This window comes from Ambystoma mexicanum, chromosome 11 (assembly GCF_040938575.1).
Source record: "Ambystoma mexicanum isolate Mex_15411 chromosome 11, UKY_AmexF1_1, whole genome shotgun sequence".
In the NCBI taxonomy this organism is placed as follows: domain Eukaryota; kingdom Metazoa; phylum Chordata; class Amphibia; order Caudata; family Ambystomatidae; genus Ambystoma; species Ambystoma mexicanum.
Window position 1 is genome coordinate 842020205 of NC_090934.1, and position 23038 is coordinate 842043242.

Here is a 23038-nt window from a genome sequence, read left to right on the forward strand (position 1 = left end):
TGATACAGGGGTGTGCATCTGGCAAGCTACGCAGACAGGTGCTGCGGGAGCCCGGCATCACCTTGCCCCGCATCCTTGAGCTGGGTCGGTGCCAGGAGGCCTCTGAAGTGAGGGCATCAAGGATGGAAGCTGGGGTGCGTCATGCCAAAGCAGAAAAGGTGTGTGCCGTAGGCCACGGCACAGGTGGCTGGGGTTCCAGGAGGCCAGGGGGCAACCTCTGTGACCTTGGTGGCAGGTCAGGGGACTCGTGGCTGAAATGTGGTTATGACTTTCCCCAACCTTTGAGTGCCCGGCTGCGGGGAAAGTGTGTGGCCGAAGTGGTCTGGCCAACCACTATGCCCGTATGTGCAGGGCCCCACTGCCACTTGTGGCTCCGAGAGGTCCAGTCCGGTCTGGTTAATTTCGTCAGTCATGCCCGCCCAATGTTGCTCAGGTGGACCAGGGAGAAGAAGGTGCCCCGCTCGAAGAGGACGAAGAGGAAGAGAACATTTTCTTTGTGTCCAGTGTGGGTGTTCTGTGCTCTAAGAACAGGAACCAGCCTAGATGTCTGGTCACGGTGAATGAGTCATCTGTCCCTGTACTGGTAGACAGTGGAGCCTCCATAAACGTCATGGCGAGAGAACATTATGACACCATGGAGTGCCCCCCCGCAGCTGGCCGCGCCCAAGGCGCATATCTTCACGTTTGAGGTGTCCCAACCAATTCCATTTAATGGGGCCATCGTGGCTGACATGGGGGGTGGGGACTCTTGGATAATAGCTTGCTTCTACGTTATAACTGTGAGCAGCAACCCCTTGCTGAGCTGTGCGGCTGCGCAAGCGCTGGGGATTGCCAGTTTCGCATACTCAGTGTATGTAGAAGACATCCAAATGTTGTTGGACAAGAACTTCCGGCTGTTTGAGGGGATTGGGCGGATGGCAGGCGACCCTGTAAGACTACTCATTGATGAGTCGATTCAACCCATTGCTCTGAAACATCGGCGTGTGTCATTCCAAATGCGGGACTTAGTCGACCGTGAGTTTAATAATCTGGTCAGTCTCAACATCATTGAGAAAGTTGAGGGACCAACCCCGTGGGTGTCACTCATCGTCATTGCCAGGAAGCCGAACAGCCGAACTCAGTGAGGATATACGTTGACATGCGTCTCCCTAATAAAGCCATCAAGAGAGAGCGACATTTGATGCCCACCATCGATGATATCATCACGAAGCTGCAGGGTGCCCGTTTCTTCTCAGAATTGGACCTAAGAGCCGGATACCACCAGGTGGTGCTGCACCCTGACTCGCGGTACATCACCACGTTCACCACCCAACATGGGTTGTACGGCTATAAAGGACTGAGTTTTTGGGGTGTCCTCTGCAGCGGAGGTGTTTCTGAACATTATCCGTGGAGCCCTTGCTGACCTGGATGGCGTCCTCAACATAAGTGATGAGATTTTAGTCTTTGCCAAGTCAGAAGCAGAGAACCTGCATAAATTGGCCAAGACGTTCGACCAGCTCCAGATGCTTGGCTTAACCCTACACCGTGACAAGTGTGAGTTCCTCAAAACTACCATCGAGTTCTTTGAGTTTGTGTTTAAGGAGGGAGGCGTGTCACCTGACCCCTGCAAGGTTAAAGAAATCGTGGAGGCACGACCACCAGAGAATGTGTCGGAGGTGCTGAGTTTTCTCTGCATGGTCACCTACTGTGGCCGATTCATTAAGAACTTGGCCTCGTGGTCGGAGCCCTTGCGAGCCCTCACAAAGAAGGATGTCACGTGGCAGTGGGGGCCACTGGAGCAGGCGGCATTAGAAGACATCAAGAGTGCCCTAACAGCTGAAGATACCAGGGCCTTCTCTGACCCCGCCCTACAGTCGGAAATTGTGGTGGACGCCAGCCCGTTTGGCCTGGGTGCAGTGCTAACCCAAGTGGACACCAATCTGGGTGTCAGGCCGGTGGCATACGCCAGCAAGGCCCTCTTGGAGACCGAGCAACGGTACTCCCAGATTGAGCGGGAGGCCCTGGTGGTCCTGTGGGGCTGTCAGCACTTCAGGCTATATGTCCTGGGGCAGCCAGTGACAGTGGTCACTGACCATAAGCCCCTGCTGCCCATCCTGGCAGACTTGTCCACAAAGCCCCCTGCGAGGATTGAACGGTGGATGTTAGCGGTACTGGAGTATGGGCTCTCAGTAGTATACCAGCCTGGGAGCAACAATGCAGCCAATTATCTTTCTTGCCATCCAAGATGGGCCCCGGAAGAGTGGGCGGACACCTGTGCAGAGGAGGCGGATGCTCACGTTCAACGGGTGGTGGAGGCGGCAACTCCCAACTCGGTGCCGCTGAACGATCTAGAGCAGGCAGCAGCACAAGATGAATGCTTCCTCATCCTGAAGTCACGATTCAGCAAGGATCATGGAAGGCTGTGCTGGACACTCTAGCCCTGCGGACGCAGGAGGCCAAAGTAACCCTGGAACAACTGTAGAAGGTGAGAGATGAGCTGACGTTCTCTGAGGCTGACCTTCTACTCAGGGGCGACCAGATCGTGATCCTGCAGGTGAAAATACAGCAGGTTATCGAGCTGGCCCACCAGGGACACCAGGCCGCGGCCAAAACAAAGGTCCAGTTGCTCCAGAAGGTCTGGTTTCCAGAGTTGTAGAGGCTGGTGGAAGAGTTTGTCGCATCATGTGTATGGTGTCATGCGGCGTCACCAGCCCAAAAGGCGCCTCTCATTGCAACAATGCCGCGTGGCAAAAGACTGTGGGAGGTGGTCCATGCAGACTTTGGCTCCACAACCAGAGGCATGCATTTCCTGGTTGTGGTGGATGAGTGGTCCAGGTACCCTGAGGTGGACTTCATCGAGTCGGTGGCTTTTGAAAATGTGGTGGTGGCGGTCGAGAAGATCTTTGCCACTCATGGGCTCCCCAGTGAACTGTGCTCGGAAAACAGAGCACCCTTCCAAGGTGAGAGCTTTGCCAAGCTGATGGAGGACTTTGAATCCTCCCTCCTAGACAAGGCACTACACAGTCGCCTGTCCACACTCAGGTCACCCAAAATACAATCACCCTCCCTTCCACCACAGGTAGGGCACTGGGTATCTGACCAGAGGACCAGAGCAGTTCATCATCTAGCGTCCCCTTAGGACTCCCCCCAATTCCTACAACCATTTCTCCACTTTAGCCTTTTACTGCTAATAGGAATCCTTTCCCCGTCCAACCGTCTATTGTGTACCAGTATACCCCTACGGTTTGGGATGACAGTTGCTACCCTGGCTTATGTGAGCCTTAACTAACCCTGTTGTTATTATCGGACTATGGAATCCACCACAGGAAGGTCACTCCGTTGTGGTCCAGGGCGAACAGCGAGATGGAGTAAATGATGAGGACCCTCAACAAAGTGTTCCGCATCGCACATGGATAAGGCCAGTGCTTGAAGAGGGCTTTATATCAGTTTCTGCATGAATATTGGGCTACCCCACACACATCTACAGGGGTGGTGTCTGCAGAAGCTCTATTCAAAGGGTACCCGTGAGGACTGTTGCCCGAGATGGGGGAGAAGGTGCCAGCTGTGATCGATGACCAGCAAGTGGAAAGGGACAGGAAGCAAAGGACGGAGCAGGAGAACCTTCGGAGGGGACTCAGGCCTCAGCAGTTTGCTCCCAGGGGTGAGGTGCTGGTAAGGAACCGGCACCCTCACGGGAAGTTGTCATTAACATATGAGCCGGGGCCGATGGACGTGGTGGCTTGGAAGGGGTCCGATGGTAACGGCCTCTGATGGAACTGCGTCTGTCACTCGCAATGCCAGCTTCTTTAAGAGACTGGGGGACCTCGGGCGGAGGTGACTCAAAGCTGGGACATGTTGAAGGTTCCCGATGAGGGCGGGGGCGTGACCCCTCCCCCCAGCTCTCCAGCCAGAGAGAGTACCTCCGAGGGAGTCCCTATCCGGGAGGCTGGCCGGAGGTAACCCCGTAGGACAGAGCGAGGGAACCCTATTCCCCTCAGTGACTGTACTGGAGTCATAATCCAGGAGCAACATCCCGGGATGCTAAAGTTGGTGCTGGGGTCCGGGTGGTTGTCATTAAAGGGGTGTTTTGTGGGTTTTGGTTTGCAGTGCGTTGTGTGTGTTAAGTAAAGTAGTGTTAAGAAGTTCATTGTTGTCCTCATGAAAAAGGAGGAGTGTGGTGCTACCCCTTTAAGGGTTCAGCATGCGGCAGAGTGACGCTGCACTCTGCCGCATGCATTATAAATAGACGGGGCATTTCCGGCCGCGTCAGAGCGACCGGGGAGCCGGAACTGCACACAACGGTCTCCGACTGTGTCTGGGCGGGAGGGGGCTCATGGGAACACCGATGACCGCTGCAGACCTGCAACAATAGTCACTTTGATTACATTTTAGTCTGTTTCCCATGTTTCTTCAAAACTACTCGGTGTCATGGGAAATGCAGTTTGTGGTTTAGAGGATATAATGGGCTAGTCCTTTTTTAACCTTCATTAACATGATTAAGCTGTGGCCTGCAGCGAAACGTCAGTGCATTTTCTATGAATAATAAATACCTACTTTTGCAACCCATGGCCCGGTGATCATTTTCTATTTGCTGTAATTCTTCAGCAAATAGTGTATAGCCCTGCATTGCCCGCCTGTATAGTGCTATTTGTGGTTTCATTTATTTATTTATGTAGAGAAGAAGCTTTGTGCATGAGTGGTATGACTGGCTGGCCAGTCTCACGGATGGATGCTTTACACTGGTAAAGGGGATGCCAGGAAGAGGCATTGGCCAGGTGTAGTAGAGTGGCATTGGGACAGCTAGCGATGGCGCCACTGACTCTGGGTAATTGCAGATTAACGTATTACCAATTATTACTTGGAGTATTTACGTATGACACAAGAGTATCACCCTGACATGACATCTTTTACGGGCATGGCCACATAGTTTTCTTTCTGCGACGGCCCCTGTGTGTGCTTGGAGAAGGTAATGACAGAGAGCGCTATGAATAACCCCTTCAAGTCGCGGAATTGATCTTGGATTTCTTTCCTTAGGCCGGAAATGTTTACTGCGAATGGAAAGGCGATGTGTGTCCTCAGCTTGTCTGTGAAGAGGCCCCCATACACCCACCAGGAGCCTGCTGCGCCATATGTCCAGACGGTATGTGAGCTTGCGTACACATGTGTACCTGCACAGGCGAGAATGCGCACTGGCTTTTCTGACGTTCACTTCTGCACCACCATCCTCATCATAGGCATGTATGGAAAAAATAGGCATTATAGGATGGAACCTGAAGGCACATCAGTAGAATAAACATGCGCACATTGAAAGTTTAGACAAAGGTTGGGAGGAGGAGGAAGGCAAGGACACAGGAGGAGAAGAGAGTACAATCAACTGAAGTAGAAGCAGGGTGGCAGCTAAAAGAAACAGCAAATAGAAGTCTTCCACCAACCCTTGCCAAGTCGAGCATAACAGAACCCTTTAATATCATCAGCCAATCAGTCCAAATTGTATCCCAGCCATGATATATGGACCTAATCTCGGCCTGTAGCGATGCACCAAGTATCAATGATAAAGGAGGCGATGCTATGATAAGAAGGTATCAGGATTGAGTAGGTTCGTTGACATCTCCATTGTCTTGACCATGTTCATCCTCCATATGAAACACATCCTCAACATCATTGATGCGCGGGACTGACGCACTGCTCTTTTGTTTCAAATAGCTGGGAACTCTCATCTGTCTTTGAGGAACAAGGGATTTTAGAAGGGTTGAGTTATAGGAGATTGTAGTGGGTGGATGGTTCTAATCACACGTGGAGGGAGGCGGGTGTGGGCGGGCACAGTCATGCGTTTTATAACTTATAGCTTCTTTCTTGTCACTGGCGTCCCTGCTTACCAGAGTTTCTGGATCACCCTGGGTGTGTCGCTCTATGGAAAGGACTTGGTCAGGAAAGGCAATAGCTATATTAATTCCCCAAATCCCTAGAACAGGGGTCTGCAAACTTTAGCTCTCCAGATACTTTGGACTACTACTCCCATCAACCCTACCCAGCATAGTCAATTTGGAGGGATCATGGGCGTTGTATTCCAAAACATCTGGAGTGCCACAGACCCCTGCACCTAGAAAGAAACACTAGGTATGAATAAACAACACAAGGAAAGGCAGACAAAGGAATCTTGGTGTAGGTTATTTTTAGTTATTGATTGAAATATATATACATCTTGACATGCAATCCCAGTACACCAGCAGTTTTCTATTTTTACATTAAAAAATGGGGAACACACACTATGCCCCGCTAACATGATTCCTAAGCAGCTGCACTAAAAAGAGTCCTTAAAAAATATGCAGAAAGTCCTCATAAAGTGCACTTTACATTAACTAAAAATATATACACAATCCTTACTTGGGAGACAGCCTGGCCTGTTTCAAGGTCCCTTGTGCTGCAGATGATCTGTTCTGGTGCTCTTAGTGCAGGCAGAGCAGCGTTGGTGTGGTGGGGCCCCAAATGTCTTTTAAGCTTGGCTGTGTATGCCAGGGGCAGCCAGCATTATGACATCAGCACGGGGGGGTCCCTTGCAGGGAGTCCTAGCAAGGACATGTCTGTCAGCAGCGGCCCAGCGATGATTGCAGCAGTAGGGAGGCCCCGGGCAAGTCCTTCGACCCAGGCCGCTCCTGGCAGCAGGGGCCTGGGGATTCAATGGGGCCCAGTTTGACAGGGGGCGGTCCCAGCACCAATCTTGCCACACTTCTTCTCACTGCATGCACCATGTACAACAAAGCGGCCCAGGCAGAGGCAGTGAAGGTGTGGTGCGCCCTGTCCCTACGGTCCCAAAAGTAAGCCGGGCTGAGGCGGTGAAGTTCAGAGCGGGGCGCTGCATGGATCAAATGCCCATGCTGCAGAGATGATGAAAGGTGTGGTGCCCCCTCTGGCAACGGGGTGCTACAGATGATCAGATTGTTGCTGGGTGCTACAGATGATCAGATCGTTGCCGATCTACTTGCTTTTAGTTGGCGCTGAGCAGAGCGCTGCCTCGACCTTCCTAGGTGAGGGTTGGACTCCCTTCAACTGTTCTAATGCAGCTCCACTCGCACTGCTCACCATTCTTTTGTTCATGTTTGAAGGGTCGAGGGATAGGTGATGACAGAGAGGTTGTGCGATATGGGGTGATGTGAATTTTGATCGACAAGAGACAATAGAGGTTTTGAGAGGGCATTAAGTGACATAAAGGAGGGAAGCAGAATACCCGATCATATAAGGCTTGGATGATAAGAGATGATGAAAGGATGGAGGAGTGTTAGATTACCAGGGAAACATATATGCTACGGAGAAGCCACTTGGCTTCACCAACCCGCTGAGACTTGGAAACTCTCTGGCCAGTTTAAATCTCTGCCGTGTGATGCAACCCCTGGAACGGGTAAATGGAGCAGTCCCCGTCGCTCCCCCGTTCCTCCCTTGGCTGGTAATAGAGAAGGACAACCCGTGCCTTCTAATGATATCTGAGGAGGTTCTAGTAGTCAGTTTAGGAGACCCCCCCCCTCCCCACAGGATGGTCACTGGGAAAGGAATCTCAGAGAAACAAACACAGTAGTTTTTACTGACAAAGGGTGAGAGAAAGACACGCTCGTTGAATAGCCGGGGCTCAGTTCCTGAATCCTTGCACCGAGCAGCAGTGCCTGCATAGAGATTGCCTGCAGGACACACCCTCCAGCAGCAAAGACACAAACAGGAGACAGGCTTTCTCACTCAGTATGTGAACGTGCACTACTTCTGCACGTACATGTGCAGGATAAAAGAGTAAAGAGCCCTAACCTGCTAAGTAGTTAGGCAGAAGGCTGCTTCGAATCTGTCATGATTCCCCTGCCTGACTTTATCATGGCGGAGCTGCACAAGTGCGGACTAGAATATTACATGACTCCATGCTCCTAGAGTCAAAGAGTGGCGGGACATACCCACAAGGGAAGGAGGTGGGTCCACGGGGTCAGGGCCATTTAGAACTAGGGAAGTCAAGGAAATAACTACTGAGAAAATCAGAGTCTTTGTTGCCCCAATCTTCCTGTTATCCATCGTGAAAAAAAAGACACAAATCTGGTAACATTGTGGGGGGGGGGGACAGTTTTCTAGAGTAGTGAGATTGTGAGAGGAATAGGAAGAGCTGGAGGACGGGAAGACAGGAGCTGTGGTGGTCTGGGCAGAAGGGTCACCTGGGAGCAGAGCCAGTGTGCAGGCGATAGTATTTCCAGGAAAAAGCAACAGGAAAAAGAGACCATTTTAAGACTCAAGACTAGAGCTGGAGGCCTGTCGAAGACCGGGGCAGAGAGATGTGCTGGGGTCAGATAGAGATTATTAGAGGAGGTTGTGAAGTGATTCCGGGATGCTAAACGCCCTAATGTTACAGAAGCAGGTCAAGGGTGATATAGGCTGGGAAAATGGCAGAGTGAGCCAGGTGCTTTACCACCAGAACCAGAGAGTAAGATTAGAAAGACAAGGTTGGAGCTCAAGCTAAAGTGGCATTGGATAGGCTATCTGCATCACCCCAAACACCTTACAGTATGGGCCCTGGTAGGAGGGGAGGAAATCCTACCCGGTAGTGTACATACGGGGGAAGAATACCTATTTGCATTGCCAAAAGCAAGGCAAAAATACATGACAGACCACTAGAGTAGGACTACAAGATCCCTGAGGGCAGTACACTAGAATTCCAACCACCACCGGAGGATCCGGAGGATCTGCTTGGAGACCCTCTTCTATTTCTATGCCAGATGAGGGAGGCAGAAGCTGTGGAGAGCCACTGAAATGTAAGGGGGATGGAAGGGGGCAGCGAGGGTGGAGGGAGGGCAGGTGGACGGAGGTCAGAGAATTGTGGAGGTGCAGCTGGGCGGCGATAGGTGGGTTGCAGCATGTAGGAGGGTGGGTCCAAGAAGCTTTCAACTTACTCCGAAGCCAGGCTTTGATCATGAGTTCTGTTTCAGGTTTGGAGCAACCTGACTGGCTGACGCACCTGGGTGTTGATATATAATGTATTCAATGCAACCAGATGACACCAAGCATCAGAAAAGATTGTCACCAGGGTAGCTAGAACTACCATTTTCCTTGTGACCTTGCACTGGGGCACAGTGAGAGTTTGACTTTCCCATGTGCTTGCTTAGAAGAGCAGTGTTTTGTCACTGCATTGCTGGATACTCTCTGGAAGTACTTATATGACTGCCTACAAAAGCAAATCATATTGATTAAAGATTTGGCTTTGCAAGAATGCTGGTGTGTTCTATTTACAAGCCCCAGAATTATTTCTTTGGAGTTGAGTCAGATTCTCCCCTCAAGATTATTTATGAAACCAGAGTGTGCCCAAGACTGTGGTTTCCTGCTCTTAATTAGAGCCTGATCCGTAATAGGTGCCTTGGCGGGATGCCCAGGTTTCTGCGTTGCTTCTTCCGAAAGCCATTTGGTTGGTTAAAGTACTAAATTGGGACGAATGAAACTGGTGTTTATAGGGAATAACCTTTGCAATCAGTACTTGAATCTGCTTGACTGTTGTCTCATTTTGTGGGCCCCATGTCACCAGCATCTTGATTTGCTGCTTCTTATTTTTAACCAGCCTCCCTCTCTAGTTACTATCAGGGCAAAGTGGGATAAATGCAAAGGAATTAGCAATCCTGCAGCCCCTATGACCTGCCTGAAGTCTGCACTGGATAGGGAGAACGATGGGAGAATGGTGAAAGGTAGAGTGTGAAAGAATTGTAGAGACGAGGCGAGGCGCTAGATAGTCGGCTTCTGCAGAGCTTTTTCTAGCCACACGACTTCTGCAGTTTTTTTTTCCTAGCCACATACACAGAATGTTCTCTCTTTGGATCTGTACTAATTGTGTTTCATATTTTGCTTCCAGAGGATTTGCCACCTCTCGATGGTTCCATTCCGTACCACTTTGAAGAGATGGAGCCAGTTAAAGGCTTCCGAAATCCCAGAGGAGTAACCCACCCGGTGGTCAGTGCTGTTCATTTGATGTCTCCTCACCCTCGAAGCCAACATGCTAAGCCCCAGAGAGACATCTTGCAAAGGAAAATAGCCCATCTTGTACCATTACAAAAACTGGCAGCCAAGGGACAAGCTGCCCATCTTCCGCAGGATGTAGCAGGATCTTCAAAAGAACTTCATTCGGTTTCTAAACACAGATCATTATTTTCTGCAACTTCTGGTATTTCCACATCCTCCACAGACCACACTGTGCCTGAAATCCCTTTAGCTACTATCTCATCACTTCACTTTGGACACCCAGACTGCACACAGTCTCCTGAAGGGGCTCTTTTCTCCTCCCTGACTCCTACCAACCCTCCTCTGATGCCAGAAGTAATTCATATGCCTTTTGTGACTCAGAAAAATACCATATCGATGTTGAGCCTTGGACATGCTAGAATCTCTTTTCTAAATCCTACATTATCCTTCTCCTCAACAAACCCAAACCATGCAGCCTTTCCATCACAGATGCCCACAGCAAACCATTTCTCATCACTAACCCCTACTAACCCTGCTTCTCGTCCCTGTCGTGCAACTCACTCTTCTCTATTCCCTATTGATGGGATCTTCATATCCCCTTCTTCAGAAATCGCTCCCCTGGTCCTTCCCTCTTTGCAAGTTAACATCTCTACTTTGCTACCTCATGCAGGTGAAGCTGGTGGCCCAGTGAACAATAAACATGTAGATGATTTATCTTTGCCTAATCAGGGAACTGGTGCCTCCTCTCAGCTCCCCGCAGTAGTGTCTTATTCCGCTGCGTTTTCTGAAGGTATTCCCAGACCCTCTCTGATGACTGCCATCCCAAATTTCGCATTTCCACATGCCAGAGTTCCTCGACATTCCTGGCTCCTGACACCACAACCAGAATATGTGTCATCATTAACACCCCCCCTAGGTCCCACCGTAGGATTCACAGATGCTACTAACACACTTTCTGGAGCGGTAGGACCCTCTTTCTCACCGACACATGTCTGTACTCCCTGCATTCCCTCAACAGACAATGCCGGCCCTTCCTTTCTCCTAACAGGAGATCTAGCTGCCCCCAGGTCTCGGGTATCTGGCTCCACTCTACCTCAGACAGAGATGTCTTTAGGGCTTCTTCAACCCTCCAGGACTCTGCATTCTGTGTCGGAGCCTGGGAGGACAATAGGCCCCCCTGTAACTTCCCTTGAAGAAAACCACAAACTACCAGTGTGATACACTGACCACTATAGGCAGAGGCAAGGAAGTCCATCTTGCATCAGGCCTGTCTTGGGTCCTACAAAGCAGCCCTCCTTTTTTGTGTCCTGACAATGAATGGGTCAATGTTTGGTATGGCTGACCATTAGAAACAGAACGTCCAGGAACACGAAACGTGCTTCACTTCTGGACCAAGCAGAACTCAAATCCATCATGCTCAGCCTTGGTCAGTGATAAGCAGGTGTATGTCACCGTAATTCCTAATTCTTTTCGGGTTGAAGGACATTCCATGTTAAACCTAAATAGAAAATAAGGGGAATGGCCTGGCATTAAATGCACAATGGCTCGTGTGGTGACAGAAATAACCAGTGACAAAAATTCAAAAATGATCTTGATCCATACAGGAATTAAATTCATGCATACCTCTGTTCTGAGCTCTGGTCCAGCCGCACCATTAAGCGCTAGCACTACATGGCTCGACACATTCCTTCAAAGACGGCACTAGTAATTTATTTCACATCCAATGCTATTGTAGTAGATAATCTCTGGTTTTCGCCTGGTCTTTCTACAGTTTCTACAACAAGCTGGCTTCAGGCTCCATTCTTCTCCTCGTCATCCGCTCTCGTTACTCTCGTTACACTCCTAGCTGACATATTTCTCAATGTATTCATGCTTATCTAATACCCAATTGTATCAATATCCCATAAACACATGACTCTTCAGCCCCAATGTTTCCATTTGCTCTCTTTCCCAGGTCTGTTATTCCGCTCTTGACTCTCTCCTCACTCCATGTTCCCCTTCTGTCTCCCCCTATTGCATTATGCCTCTGCTTTGCATATCCTTTGTCTCTTGGCTCTCTCCAAACTTAACGTTGCTCTTCTTTAAGTTTTGTCATTTCTCCTCTTTCCATTTTCCTATGCTTGTACTTCTCCCCAAGCACCATTCTCCTTTTCTCTCTCTCTCTTCTATGATCCTACTTTCCATTCGGGCCATCCTTTTCTGAGAGTGCCGAGCACCATGTGGTAGACAGTGTTGGAGGTCCCGAATTGCACAGATTTGTTTTTGTTGAGGGTGGTGCTGCAGGAGTTGCAGCACATTTCTATATATTAAACACACCAACGACAGTGGGAGCAAACATAGGGCTGATCGTGGGATGTTTGAGACCATCTTTAGCAAAGAATACCCCGTGCCAAAATGTGAACATGCAGTGTCCGTGGTAGAAGTGAAATCACAGGAAGTTACATCACAGAAAATCACATCACAAGAAGGCGGCATGCTGGTCATTAATCGTTAAGGGTATCATTGAAAGATGTGGAAGAGTAACACGGATATCACTAAAATTGATAAAAGTGCATCACAAGATAACAGTGCATTTCAAGTTCATCATTGCCTTGGTGACAGATAACACTGAGATGGCTGACTCCCAAGAGTAACATGATACCAGAAATGATGGGAAAGATTAGCAGAGAAGTTAGCCAGCTTCCACTTAGGGAAGGACCTTAAGATCATGGAAGTGATGCTCCTTCCCCCAGCCCAGACCAAAGGGGGGGCCAAGATCCATTTATACTGGCCTTCTGACCAGTAGGAATCTCGCCTGAAAGTAATGCTGACCAAAGGAAAATGAAAAACAGAGCACATGCACGAGGAAGAGGATGTCAAGATCATTCTGTTTGATCATTTCTTTCACCATCATTTTTGGGCCATTAAGTAAGATGCACTTATTGCGCCCACGTGATGAGGCGAGGATATGGGGGGATTGGGATGGCTCTAGTCACCCAGGTTCCTCACTCAACTGTTCTGTAAATGGTAAAGACCCAGAGCAGACACCCGGAAGGAAACCAAGAGGTCAACAGGGTGCCATGAATGATCTATAACCAGATGATGGAACAGGGTTCCCTTTACTTGGGCTCTGTATTCCGCAAGACTTGGTGTGGCAACTCCGTGAACCATGTAAAGGGGCACTGTCAAAAGGCAGAAACCGTGTATGAGTGTGAACCTGTCCAACCAAAAGACAATGCTACATTTCATGCTTTTGATTGCCACATACAACTCATGCAAGCCAACCTCTTTCAACGAATGAGGCAATTGTGAAACCATGGGAATTCCTCTAACAAAAGGTATGCGATCGCTGCTGGCAGATGCTAGCCAAGCGCGCTTAATAGTAGGCACTGCCACATAAGTCATATCAAGCACTATATTCAGAACCAAGACAACCCAAGACACATGCATTGATAAAGGGAGGCACATAGAACAGGAAGAATGAGCCATCCAACCCAATGGTTCACATGTGCCATGGCGTAACCATTGGTAATGCCAGTGAGCCTGCTAACGCTTGAGTTCCATGTATACAGTGATGCTAACAAACATTTTCCATGTAGGATGTGTAAGCATGACATCTAAACTCCTGGGAAACGTATGTGCAGGTGTGTAAACACAGAATAGAATTAGCATGGGGTACAGTGCCAGCCCACTGTTATGTAAAGATGTCCTATAGCTAAACCATCTCTAAAGAATTCCCACCTGAAGCTTGTTTTGCTGGTAAAATAGCTCCGTGGATTAAAGCACCCACTGCAGAAATCTGTGCGTAATTTAAAGATCAAAGGTTTGAATCTCAGTGCGTTCACTCAGCCTTTCATCCATCCGAGATTGAGAAAAAGGTGGTACCATTGTGTTGGATAATAGTAACACCTATTATAGCACTTTTTAGTTTTAAGTAACTAAGTGCTGCATAGACAACCCGTTATTATTATTATTATGCGCATTGGATCTCAAGTGCCACTGCCAACTGAAGTTGGTTTTCTGTGGGAGTTTGGCGCTTGCTAATTGCCCGCGACTCTCACACGTCCTTGACATGCTCCCCTGAAGACTCGCACATTGGTGCAGCCTATGGATCACTAGCAGCCAATCCTGTTCAATGAGTTACACTTAACTCGGGGCTCCCCAAATTCAGCTGATATGCGTGACTCAAAGCCGCTCCTAAACACAGTTCGGTCTGCACAGATGCATGTTACACATCCATCAAATCAAGCAGCCGAGACTATGCTCGGTGGTGTTTTTCTCTAGATTCCATTGCTTGTCAAGCAAAGGTGGACATCTCACTGTGTGCCATCAGTACCCGGGCACACCCCTGAAACTCAAGGCTGTGTGCGCAGGCACTTGTTGCCAGGGCCTCGTGGTAAACTCGATCCATCCAATGCAGACTCACTCCACCCATGTTGCTACCAGTCAGTACGCTGTGCTGCCGTAACACAAAGCAGGCAGTCCCTGCAACACTTGCAAGGAAAATGTAGGGGTAACTTTGAGGCACGAGCCTGCCCCACACGCAGATTCACACCCAACTTTCCTCACCAGAGAGTTGGTAGGTTGATGCTATGCTGCGCAGGGGCGTTGCTAGGGGAGGTCCGAGGGGGCTATAGCCCCTGATCTTTTGGTTGTAGCCCCATATAGAATCTCAGGAGCTACAGCCAAAAGACTAGCTAGCCCCCAGTCCCAACAGTTCCGACATCAGCTTAGCCCCGGGTCTTTTTCAGACCTAGCAACTCCCCTGATGCTGCGCTTGCTAAGTGAACCGTGCAGCTGTATCTGCAATGGGCAGGACGTGAACTGCTAGGGCCAAGGCACATTTGCAACAATGTTTGCCCGTGTTTGCAATCTGGTGCCCATCCGGACCACACCAATGCTCTTGTAGTTCAGGAAGGAGCTCGAGACATTGCAGTTCAGTCAACACCGGGGTGCCATCTAAGCTCCTTGCGTTCCCGCCTAAAATTCCAACCCCCGGCCAGAAGATCCCATGCCACGTATAGCAATCCCCCTTGCAACTTTGTGTTGCTGTCAATGACATGTGCCGTTTTGTGTTGCTTCCTAGCTAGGTTCACGCTAGGTAGCTAGGTAAAACCCCTAATAGAAATGTATGTGCCTTGCTAACTGGCCTATGCTCCCTCCCGCTTGGCCCCTGATTGTTTTTGCCCTGTCTGATTCTGCCTTCATCTTCTCTATTCTGACTGAGTGGCATGGGCAGGGGCCTTAAACCAGGGGGCACATGTCTTGTAAGTCAACCTGGCCATTACCTTTATCTTCATTATTACAATCTGGAAGGATAGCTCAGCAAGTTTAGTGTGCGTCCCAGACATCTGTGCTCAGCCTGCTGGACACAGGTGGAGTCCCCAGTTGTATTAACTATGCCCTTCATCTTCACAGGTCGATAAATTGAGTACCATTAAATTGAGTTACCATAGCACCTATTAATACAGCACTTAAAAGCGGTAGGGATCTGGCAGGAAGTGCTACATATTAGGAGATGTTGTAGTTCCATTCACCCCATCTCTCTTCTTGATCCCTTCTTTTCTCTATCTCGCTCTCTTCCACTCTCACCCCCACCCCCAGAGCCAAACTACCCCCTCGCTTAGCAGGACACATGTATCTCTAGGGTCCATTATTTCCCTTCTCTTTCCAAGACCCATCATTTCTCCTCTTCTTCCAGGACCTATTATTTCCCCTCTTTTCAGAATCCATTATTTCCCCTTTATTCCAGGACCAATTCCTCCCATTCTCCTTCCGGGGCACAGTTTTTCTCATCTTCTTTCCATGAACTCTACATTGCAATTTCTCTCCAAGAACCATTATTTACCCTCTCTCCTCAGGATTCATTATTCTCTCTCCTCCTCTTTCCAGTCATTCATTTGCTCCCTAGGCACCCTGTCCTTGGCCTCTATTTGCATGTTTTCCTGTTCTGGTGGCTGTCTCACGGCTTCATGGATTTGACATTGTCTGTTACAGAATACAGTGGTGAGAACTGCGGCTCCCTCCTCTCTTCACGGTATGTTATGTCTTGACATTCTACCATCTCCTATAATGAGTTAACCTAGATGATCTTTATTTAACTCTCAGAATATGTTTTGCAAGTTTCCTTTACATCTATGTTAGATTATATAAATGTGTATCTATATATATATATGTATATATATATATATATATATATATATTTAAGAACAACTACTGTGTGCATGGCAATATCTGCAGCCACAAATAAATATCTGCACATTTCAAGGATGCAAAGGTACACATATGTTGATGTCATGAGGGGAGGGGATATAAATCGCAGAAATAGACAATATTGGTCTTGGAGGAGTTCAGAGGTCGTTGTTGATCATCCATTCATTGATGGAGGTAAGGCAGGTGTTCAAGCGCAAGGGATCAGCTAGTCCCTTTAACCTGTAAGCAATCTAGGGGTTGTCACGTTAAGACTGGAACGCAGCCGAGAAAGGAAAGATGAGGCCATTTAGGTAGGCATTGAACAGTTCAAGGGAGATTATGGACTCTCGGGACCACAGTTGTAGTTAATGGGCTTGCGGAGCTCGGTACCTGATCTAATATGAACTTCATGGTTTTACAAGAAAGAAGTAATCCATACAAGGATTGATCACTTCAAGCCTAAAAAGTGATTGAGGCGACACAGTAGGTTGTGATGATTGACTGTCTCAAACGCAGCACAAGGATAACAGGGCAATTATTGATGAGTGATGGGAGAATTTCAGCTGATTTGTGTGGCGTGTTGTGCTTGCCATGATCTCTTCAACATTCTCTTTAAAGAAAGCGCTCGGTCATCTGCAAAATCTTGGGTGGGGCAATGGAGCCAGTAAATTCTGGGTGGGGAGGTCAAATCCCAGAAGATTTTGACAAGTTTAACCAGAATATTTGGCAAGCTGGTAATGCGGTCTGGGATAGAGACCCTTTTTTCTTTTTAATCATGTAGGGGTTGTGGATGATACAGGCCAGTATAAACAGGCTCATGGTTTTCTACAACGTCTCTCAAGAACAGGATTTTTGGAAGAACCCTTGGATCCGCTGGAAGGACAGGCTTGTGCTTCTTTGAACATGGGATGAGTTCCTCCGCCTGCAAGATAACGTATGTAGGGGCTCAAGATGATGTAAAGTTGGACACGGGCCACCGTGCAGAGCCAAGCAGGCCTGGTGGCTGTGGCAACCCCTCACAGTTAAACATCTACTCTTATTGTTATAAGATAAACCAGACATGCTGGCAGGTTGCATATTCAAGCGATGGGTACTTCAAGTTGGGTGGAAGTATAGGGGGGGTGAGTTGGGATGTAAAATGGTTTATAGGGGTTTCTCAGGCTACTACACACAATAGGCTAGACCACCGCCAGACACGTTACTCCGCTTTCATCACGCACGCTCACCCTCCGCTTCTGTTGCAGATTAACACTGATGCCAGACACTGACTATCCTTCCTCTCATGGAACATCAATGGTCTCTGTCATCAGATTAAAAGCGGGATTGTCATGCAGTACATAAATAGACACACGTCAGACGTCATATTACTACAATAGACACACTTGGCTGGGACATAATGTAAGCTCTAGAGCCATAAATGCACATACTAAACTGTACACGTTTGCCTTAGCATTGGGTATGGCTGATGTGTGGAGGTTATTCCATGCCCGAAACAGAGGCATTCTCTTTTCATTCTGGGAAACACACACACAGAGCTTCTACGTACCAGGGAGAAATACTATAAACTTGCTATGGAAAATGCACGCCACACGCACTGGGCTAAGTTAAGTGAAGTAGGAGATAAAGCAGGGAAATTCATGGCATGGCTTGAAAGATGGGATAAGGATTCGAGATATGTTAGAGAACTGGTGGACGAGGTAAGAAGAACAATATCAGAAGCCGGGGAGATTGCCGGCGCATTCGCCCAGTACTATGAGAGGCTTTACCAGGCACCCCAAATGAAGAAATCTGCCAGGTGATTTTGGATCTCCACTCCAGGAAAGCACTGGGACCCAATGGATTTTCAGCAGAGCTCTGCAAAAAACTCTGCAAAAAAATCACTAAACCTATGCTGGATTTTTTCAAGGAAAGCAGGGAACTGGGCAAGCTCCCCCAGATCTTCATCAAGCCACAATTGTGGTTATTCTCAAAAAGAATAATCCCCCCACTGAATTCTCCTCATACAGGCCCATATCATTCCGAAGCTAAGATTCTAACTAGGGCCCTCGCCAACTTTTTTTTCCTGGTAATCCCATCATTATTACACCCTGATCAATGCAAGTTGTTGCCCAACAGGTCCACCCAACAGAATATTAGACTTCTTCATTCATTCATTCATTCATTTTGACATTTAGTGCCTTTCACCATAATTATGGTCCCAATGTGCTTTTGGTTGAACGCCCTCGAAGGGGCCAGAGTCCAAAAATGTGTGAGGATTGGGAGTTGCTATTATGCGTGTGCATTTCGGCCATTAGAGTTTTGCGAGGGTGGCCAAACCCTGCTAGTCACCCATGTCTTAAGGGAGTGTGTATGGGTGCAACAGAGGTATACCATGAACTGAGGGGGGGATTGTGTTTAAGGAGATAGAGCTTTATGTGGTAAGCTACAGTTCGAATTATTGTTGTTAAAAGTAGCTTCATTCTTATGGCAGAGATGATGTGCAATAGTGTGTGTGTTATATTTGAGTGCAGGGTGTGTGGAGTGAGCTTGTCCTCCACTAAATTGAGAAGGTGCGGGTTCGGTGTGCGAGAGGAGAAAAGGGTTAGCTGTACAAACAACAATGTATACTTCCTGAGTTCCATCTAATTCCAAGGAGCAGTGCTACGTTTCACAGGCAATCGAAGTGCTAGACGAATGCATAACACTCACTATCCGTGTCTGCGCTTAGAAACCTCTGGGTATTAAGCACGTTATACATAACCTATCATATCATCATACCAGCAGGTGTGCAGAGCCAGATCTGAGGCTTCTGTTGGGGCGGTAGAGTGTGAGCTTTTTTTGGAGGAATATGGGCCTTTCTTGTGAATTGCGTGGTGGGTAATGCACAAGGCTTTGAGGGTGGACTGTCGGTTGATGGGCAGCCAGTGGAGTGTCCTGAATACGGGGTATGTGTTCAATGGGGGAGAGTGCGAAGAGGAGTCTTGCTGCAGAGTTTTGAATCCATTGGAAGTTTCTGAGTTGGTGTGTAGGTGCGCCTAGAGAGAAGGCGTTAGAGTAGTCTGGGCGCGAAAGGATGATGGCCATGATTGCAGAAACTCTATGGGGATAGGAGAGATAAAGAAAAATCCACTTGATGATGCGGAGGTGGAAGGTGCATGAACTGGTGACTGCATTGATGTGCCGTGTGAGGGTCAGGCCCAAACTCAAATACTAGGTTTTTGACTGCAGGGGATGCAGTGGGCGCAGGTCCTAATGAATGAAGCCAAGGGATAGGTTGAGGAAGGAGAGCAGTTTTGCTGTAGATTGGGATTTCAATTTTTCTGGGGCTGAGGAGCAGGAGATTGTTCGTCATCCAGAAGTCAATGTCTGAGAGTCAGGATGCCAGGTCTGGGTGGGGTGAGGAGAGGGAGTTGGGAATCTTGAGGATGATCTCAGTGTCATCAGCATAGTTGTAACAAGTGAGATTGTTGGAATGGATGAGTTTGGGGAGGGGTGAAAGGTAGAGGTTGAAGAGGAGGGACTCCGTGGGGGACTGGATGGGGGAAGAGGAGAAAGGATGGAGAGAGACAATTTGGGAGTGGTCAGAAAGGAAAGAGGAGATCCGTCTGAGTGTGGAGTCCCTTATGCTCAGGTCAAAGAGTCTGTTTGTGAGGATAGAGTGGTTCATTTTGTCAAATGCTACTGAGAGGTCAAGGCGGATGAGAGCAGTGCATCCCTCGGAGTCTGCTGTTCTTTTCAGGTCATCCCAGATAGAGATCAGGGAGGATTCAGTTCCATGCAGGGGTCTGATTGCTGGACTGGACCCGGTCAAGAAGACCGTGGGATTTGGTGAAGAGACTGAGCTGGGAGTATGCTGTGCGATATATTAATTTGTCTATGAAGTGATTGTTGGAGATGGGGTAGTAATTGCAGAGGAGAGGGGGTCAAGAGAGGGAGGGTTTAGTAGTGGCTGGACATGAGAGGTTTTGTATGCCGGTGGAAAGATCCCAGATGTCAGTGAGTGGTTGATTATATATCTGGCAAAGGAGCCTGAGCATGAGGAGATGATGGTTTTGAGGACGGCTGGGTGGCAGGTGTAGTATCCCAGGGAACCGGAGGGGTGGCTACTGGAGAGAAGCCTTGAGAACTCGGGAAGGGAAATTGCAGAGAAGGAGCTGGAGAGGGTGAGAGTTGGGGGCTATCAGTATAGGGGCAGAAGGGGTTGGTAGTTTAGCATGGATGGCAAGGTTCCTTTCAAAGGCTATGTGGAAATAATGGTTGGAAAGGGGGTTGCACAGTGCCTGGGAGACGGGGGCAGAGGGGAAGAGCAGAGGGGGGTCTTGAACTTATAAATAATCTTGTGGAGTTCTTCGCATGGGTTGTTTGCATTGGCAATGAGGGAGGTGTAGAAGGCATGTTTTGGCTTTGCTGTCTGTTTAGCCAGAGAGGATTTGTTCTGGGTGGAAGGGTTGGTCTGCCAGTGTTCTCTATGTGGCAGTTGCCCACAGCCATCTCACTGAAAGCCCACTCTCTTTTATTATTTTTCATTAAAATAGAAAAATTATACCTTTTATTTCAAAATGTTTCTAACAATATAATAGTTAATTATGCTTGATCCGTTGTATGGTTTAACTTTTCTTCTTTGTTGAATTGAGAGGCAGAAATGGGGCTATCAATGATAATAGGTATTTTAAATATGTGCCTTTGTTCAGATTGGTAACAGCCGATGCTAGTCTAATAGTAACAGGAAACTCTGGTGACATGCTATTTCTACTTGGACTTTTTGCATTTCCTTTTGCTCCCTTAACAGTGAAGTAAAAACTCCTTTTTGTGGTGCTATAATCTGTTGTAGGCATCACCTCAGTGATAGGAGAATGTGTTTCTTGATAAGGAGATTTTTAAAGGAACTGTTTAATACTAATGACAAACTCATTTAGTAGATTTGGTAAAATCAATGCTTGCATATGATTTTGCACATTTTAAGGTATTTATTTCTGAGCAGTGTAAGGTTTGTTAGAGAAAGCCTTTAACTCCTGCCATTTATTTTTTCCCAATCGTAGCTTATGATTAGCCTGGGCCATAAAAACGTCAAGGTACTTGTTGATGATATCGGTTTGCTTGTTCTGCTCATCTAGTAGGACAGTGTATAGCTCCTGTGTATTTGGGTAGGTATCCATGAAAAAAATGATAGTTCCAGGGACTTGTGTTCTGATAAAGCATCCTGTACATTGATACTTTTCATTGTCTTTTCATTAGAGTTTGCATTCTCTGCCTGAATGTTTGGAAATGTACCCAAAACCTCTGATATAAATGTATAGTTCACAAATGGTACCGGGATGTGTCTGCCATCAAGGACATTGGCATCATTGTTGCTTTTTCTTCTCCCAATACTTTCCTTATGATTCATTTCAGTCACCTGAACATTTGGAGCAGTGCTTAATCCTCACAAAAGATCAGTTGTCCATTGACAGAAATGGGCTTCTCATGTTTGAGAACGTATCAAACATATTCTTTACACTTGTAGCAAATGTTTTCATTCCATTTGGATAGTTGACCTCTTAAAAAGTAAACATTGTATTTCTTTCACTATCAGTGCTTTCCACTGAAAGTTTTCTTTTCTCGCCTGGTACATTTGAAATGGTGATTATTTCCCCTGAGCCGATATTACCAGTCTTAAAGAACAATGGATTGATTATGCTCTTCAGAGTTCATACTGATGGTTTTGGAGTTATTTTTGTGGTAGTCTTTTTCTGTTCCTCATCTGTATCGAGGTAGGTTTCAATTACTTCATTAAAGTTCCCTACTACTGACATCAGCAGGTTTCTGCCACTATCCATTAATGTTTTTCCGCCTGTAGTTTACACTATTTTCTTCACCTGTTTTTGCAGCGTATTCAAATAGGCACCAAAGATCAGAGCAAAAGAGTCAATTCTCCAGGGGTAAAATAGTGCTTATGCCTTCTGCTGAGGTTTCCAAAAATGTGATTATTTTTTCAGTCATCTTTTATACTTGGGTGGGAATCAATTAATTCTTCGGCTAAATGATAGTTTCCAAAATGTACTGAAGGTCTTCTGGTTTCTGAGAAAGTATCCAACTGATGTGTTCTTCCTCTATCAATACTTTCCATTCCAGAGCTGATCTGCTCTTGTTGCTTATTAGAGGAGGTGCTGATGCCCCCATCAAATGCATAATCTTTATCTACTGATACCGGCAGTCTCCTACTCTCTGAGAAAGTATCCAATGGGCTATTTCTTCTTCTGGCCATACTATCAAATACAACTTTCATCTGTTCTTCTGGTTTATTTTGATCAGCACCCATTACCAAATTGGAGGTACATTAGTTCCTATCTGATATCAAAAGGCTTTCTTATGTGCAACTATCCAAAATATTTCCCCCTTTTTGATCAAAACTTTCAGCAGCATTCCTTATCCGTTCCTCCTCTAAGTTGGGGTTTGGGTTGGGGTCCATTACTTCCTTGGATGAAACCTCTACTGATAACAGCAGACTTCTTTTCTCTGGGAAAATATCCATTGCAGGCTTCATCTGTTCACCCAGATTGTACGAGGAGGTGCTAATGCCCTCATGGAATACATAGTAGTTCTCCACTGATATTGCGTTCTGAAACAGTCTGAAATGGAATATTTGTTCTTCTGTTCATACGTTCAGTTACATTCTTTGTTGTTTCCTGCTGTTTATTTTGATCAATGCCTAGGATCTCTGTAGATAATTCATAGCTTCCAAGTCATAACGAAAATATTAATCCTTCTGAACTAGTATCCAAAATATTTTCTTGTCTCTATCTATACTTTTCATTGCATTCATCATCTGTTCCGCATCTGTATTTGTGTTGATGCTTATGGCCTCATTTGATCAATCATAGGGCCTAATTACAAGTTAGGCTGTAGCCTTGCCGGTAAAACCAGCAGGCTGCCGCCAAACCTACAAATTATTCCGGCACCC

At 47.4% G+C, this 23038-nt stretch overlaps 1 protein-coding gene across 10 annotated transcripts in view; it reads left to right on the forward strand.

Moving 5' to 3' along the window:
• The window catches only part of VWCE (von Willebrand factor C and EGF domains), a 520650-nt gene that overhangs the window by 472928 nt on the left and 24684 nt on the right, over positions 1 to 23038 (forward strand). For 3 of the 10 annotated variants that reach the window (XR_011279709.1, XR_011279708.1, XR_011279710.1), the window contains 2 exons: positions 5014 to 5119; positions 9842 to 15964. Coding sequence is in view for 6 of the 10 variants with exons in the window: in XM_069623796.1 (XP_069479897.1) it covers positions 5014 to 5119; positions 9842 to 10150; positions 15925 to 15964 (455 nt within the window). In the remaining 4 variants the exon portion in view is untranslated. The remainder of the gene's footprint in view (positions 1 to 5013; positions 5120 to 9841; positions 15965 to 23038) is intronic. The other 7 variants (XR_011279711.1, XM_069623796.1, XM_069623797.1 and 4 more) reach the window with 4 other exon arrangements.